The sequence below is a fragment of the Buceros rhinoceros genome, unplaced genomic scaffold (assembly GCF_000710305.1).
Source record: "Buceros rhinoceros silvestris isolate BGI_N320 unplaced genomic scaffold, ASM71030v1 scaffold39564, whole genome shotgun sequence".
Classification (NCBI taxonomy): domain Eukaryota; kingdom Metazoa; phylum Chordata; class Aves; order Bucerotiformes; family Bucerotidae; genus Buceros; species Buceros rhinoceros.
The window spans coordinates 1-4,524 of record NW_010409532.1 but is presented as its reverse complement, the minus strand read 5'-3'; the positions used below and the strand labels follow the sequence as shown (position 1 = coordinate 4,524).

General features: G+C 42.9%; 1 protein-coding gene across 1 annotated transcript; it reads right to left on the bottom strand.

Annotated features, from left to right (window-relative positions):
* Nucleotides 1-763: 763 nt before the first annotated feature.
* LOC104492680 (mitochondrial ribonuclease P protein 3-like) lies at nt 764-3,542 on the bottom strand (the record flags this gene model as incomplete). Its single annotated transcript, XM_010135266.1, has 2 exons — nt 2,542-3,542; nt 764-811 (listed from the first exon to the last, which is right to left on the bottom strand). Coding segments are annotated over exons 1-2 (1,049 nt in total), but the record flags the coding sequence as incomplete, so codon positions are not given.
* Between the last annotated feature and the right edge of the window lie 982 nt (nt 3,543-4,524).

Genomic DNA, 4,524 nt, shown 5'->3' with positions numbered 1-4,524 from the left:
TAATAATAATAATAATAATAATCCATCTTACAGTGAACAATCCCTGCTCTTAGGACAGTGAATTATGCTGTTCTTTCATGGGCTTCAAAAGCAGCAGGTTCTACATGTGCTTTTACTTTCAGAGTATGCAACACAGCACGTTGTTAAAAACCACCAAAACCTCCTTAATCCATTGGAGACATTCTTGTAATACTAGATTTATACTACCAAGTCGCTACAAAAACACAGAACTAGGTTTCAAACAGAGTAACATTTAAAATACGGATTTATAGACATTAGGAAAACTGTACTGTAATAGAAACACGCCGAAGTTACCTTGCGGAAACCTGGGAATCATTTTGACTTCACTGAAAATCCAGGGGGAAGGAGAACCTTTCCATCTGTACAGTATCTGAATAGTATCAGTTTAAGACAACATCCATTTACACACCAAAGCTGCTCTGTTACGTATCGTATTGAACAATGGTATTATAAAGCCAACCAAAAAAGCAAGTCTTTAATTCCTAAATAGTAAACAAATAAGCCACCCACTAAAATGGCAGCTCCTATTTTTCTGTGTTTTTCAGTCTCGGCTCTGCTTAGCACAAGAATTCAGAGTTGGAAACTGGAGTTTGGGAAATCATATGTATGCAACAAAAGTTCATATTCTCAAGGATTAAAATATTTTCTTATATAAGGAGAGCTACTTTTTTTTATTTATGAAAGAAGAGTTCAAGATAGAATAACCAAGACATCTCACTTTTAAAGAGCATGTTGCATTTACCTGTCTTTAATGTTGGTCAGGTGTCCTCTCCACTTCCCTCCTGGTATACTGATATGTATAGAGGGAAAGATAAATAGAAACATTATATTCTTATTCAACAATACCTGAAATACAGCTGAAGAATAATACTATTTTGGTCAACATTTAGAACTAAAAGACCAATCAATCATCCTCCCTGTGAAGAAATCGTACAAAGATTTGTATATAATTTAGCAACATAGTATTATACGAAGAACCAGCATTTAACAACACGCAGAGAACTAACGCCATCACCCTCCCCAGTTTACGCTGCTCCCAAATATTAAGAACCATACAGATAACCAGGCTGCACTGCCAGTTTTAAAGCTGCTGCCTTACACATTCAAAAAGCAGCTCAGAAATCAGATGGGAAAGCAGGAATCCGGATTTCTATGCAGATGTCATCCCGAGAGAGTAAGAAATGCTCTTACCAAAATACTGCATTGAGACTTTCTGACTCCACATCACTACTATCATCACCTCCACTACCACAGCTGCCATCACGCTGGTGTAAACATTCCTTTTGCCCACAAGAAGTGAACCAAAACAGGTTACAGAACAGGCATACCCAGGCCAACAGGCAACTGCAGACACCTTTCCCTTTGCCACCACCATCTCTTCAGTACGCTCAGAGCTCACTTCTGTGCTTACGGTACCGTCAGCTTCCTCTGGCAGCAAAAGTTGCCTCCCAATCTGCGTTATTTTTGCAAGACTAACAGTGTGAGAAGTTACCAGATTCTATTTCTCTTTGGGAGCTCCACGTAAACAGCTCATTTATTTTCAACCACTAGCATCTACAAGTTCAGTACTAGCAACTGGGGCAGACAGGTAAAACGGAGCATTTTGTACAGGTTCACAGATAAAAAGCCAGACGGGATCACTGATCACCTGGTTTCATCCCTCTGTTACGGGCTTTGTTTCTTCTTCATGTTTGGAACACTACTTCCCAGAGGGAAACACCCAACGTTGATCTTAACACATAAGCCCACCACAATTTTTCATGAATTGTTCTAACGGTCAAGCATAGCAGTAAAGACACAAGCAGGAGCTGTCTAGCTTCAGCATGCAGCACCGGTTTGTATCTTGGCTGTACACAGTGACAGCTCTTCAACACACTAACCATCCCTACAGTCTCCTTGCCAAGGGCTTTTCATTATCTTGAGTTCCCTGCACATGCAGCACACATCTACAGCTAAGTCCTCCTCTCCTCACTGGGAAAACAGCACCCCACGACAGATTTTCACCCACTAAACCAGCTCATCTTTACTGAAACTTGCTCCAGTAGCTCCCTAGAAAGAAAACAGCAAGGGGACAGCAGTATAAACCATTCTAATAATGGTAGTGCATTTTTCCATCCCGGAAGACTAACTTGTAAAATGGCTGCGTAGCTCACAAAAACCAAAGCCATCAGTTAAAAAAAAGCCATAGAAGGGAAAAACTCCTCACACATGTCAATCTTCCTTATGTATCAACCCCTGAAAAAGATGACATTGGATATTTTGTGTTATGACCCACCACAATTTCCTACCTTCCTACCAAGGAATAGTATTTAACAGGTAAAATCTTTCAAGAAAAGGTAAAATCAGTGAGAATTTTACAGTGATTTTAGAGCAAAATTAAAATGCATCTTTTCACAACATGTCTCTTGTGAAGAAGCAACAACGAAAATGAAATGTTGAGGGATCTTATTAGATTTGATCTGTGGATTAGCGTGAGTCCCATCCTCAGGAACTGGGGCTTGCTATTGAAACATTATTTACCTTTCAAACCACAGCTTTATACTCCGCGTAAGTGTTTTGTGAGGGTATATTTGGTTCTCTCTCAAATATAAGAGGATACCAAACAGCTCTTTTTGTAACTCAGCACCTTTCATACCCCTGCTGAAGACAAAAAGGGCCTGCAGGACATCCAAAGTCGGGACCAAACCTTTAGCTAACATTTCGTGGTAAAGTTCAAACGCGAGGTTCATGTCTTGGTGACGGCTGGCTGCTGTGATACAGGATTCATAGTTTGTCCGCGAGGGAATCATAAACTTTTTCACTTCTTCCAAAAGAGCCAAGGCAGTTCTCCATTGATCTGAGTTACTCAGCCCCCTGATAAAAAGGTTGTAAGCCCCACTTTCTAACATTTTAAATCTGCTTTTCATTATATCGTACATATCACGAATTTCCGAAGTCTGACGCTGCTGGACACACAGTGCCAGATATTTGACCAACAAATTGTATGCAATGTCACCGTTACTCTTTGCCACGTGGGTCAGCAAGGACTTGGCCACATCAATAGGGCTGTTGCACCTGATCATGCTGTTAAACATCACTTCTTCAAAAAGTTCAGGTGATCGAAAGCTTTCCTTCAGTCTATTCCACTCCTCAGACTGCAAAGGTTTTTCTGGAGGCTGTATGTTCGTAAACTTATGCCGTGACAGAACTTGACTTATTAACTGCTTCTTTGGAGCTCCAACGGAAGAAGAAAAGTTGAGTTTCCCTTCAGACATTTCTTTAGTCTCCTCATCCCACCCCTTCTCTTCTTCATAATCAATTTCAGACCTTTTCTTGGTAGGAAAGACATCAGTTCCTTTGGGATCCACTGGTAATGCAGTGCTGGAAGATGTCATAAAACTGAAATAGCTAACCTTTTCCCTGCAGGGGATGCTGAAAGAGACAGCAAACAGTTGCTGGCATCTCAAAACAGCCCAGGACATACGACATCTCCAGAGCAAAGTCTGAAAACCCTGTTGACAAGTTTGAGAAAAGAGTGCCATCGTGAGAAGAAATTATCTCACTGTGTCTAACCAAGTCATAAATTGGAAAACGCAGTTTGCATGGGGATGATTATTTTAAAAGCCCAAGGGCTGTCACACTGTATAAGCTTCAGCTTCAAAATGCTTGCTCTACAAGTCCTTTCTGCCTTATGAGAGCAAAAAATAGTAGTCTATCACAAAAATCAACCTCTTAGCCTGTGACAGCATTCATCCGATATGAGAGCATATTTCTTTCTAGAGAAGATGCTTTGCAGGTTTGCAGCTTATAATTTCTGTTTGTTGGTTACAGGAAAGACGAGTACTGAGTATGTTGGATGCGGACAGGCAACTCTGATGCAGCTAGGCAGAAAGTGTGGGGATTTTTTTCTTCTTGCCTTCATCCAAGTCAAGTCAGAAGATTTCCTAAAAATAAAAATAAACCACAACATGACAGCCTGCTCTGTGCGGTTCTGTCATGTTATGTTTCTGTGCTAGCAAACACAAAGGTCAGGGAACGTCGACAATTTCAGATGAGGAATCCCAATCCTCATCCCTCAGGCAGTCCTGGCACGGGATTCCTGCCGTGGTTCCCTCACACCTTCCATCTTCTCACAAACATTTAACTGGGCTCCCCAAGCGCAAATCCTCGCTGAAGGTAATTACAAATCCGCTGCCACAGAGGCAGAGCAACAGCGCTGGCTGTAATTACAGCGAAACTCCCCCACTTAAACGGGGGAGTTATAAAAGCAAATACCGGAAGGTTCGCGGCCCATGAGAGACCTCCGCCAGGCCCCACGTCCCTCGCTCGGTGCCCGGCGGGCCCGGCTGCTCCCCTCCCTACACTCCAACTCCCAGCGTGCCCTGCGGCCCGGCCCTCAGCAGCGCACTGCCTGCTGGGAAAGCCTCTGTCTCCCTCCCCACCCCCGCCTTTACCCCACCAGAGCGTAACGAATGCGGCCCTGACGCGGGCTGCGCCCTTACCGCTCCGGGATGGGCCTACCTC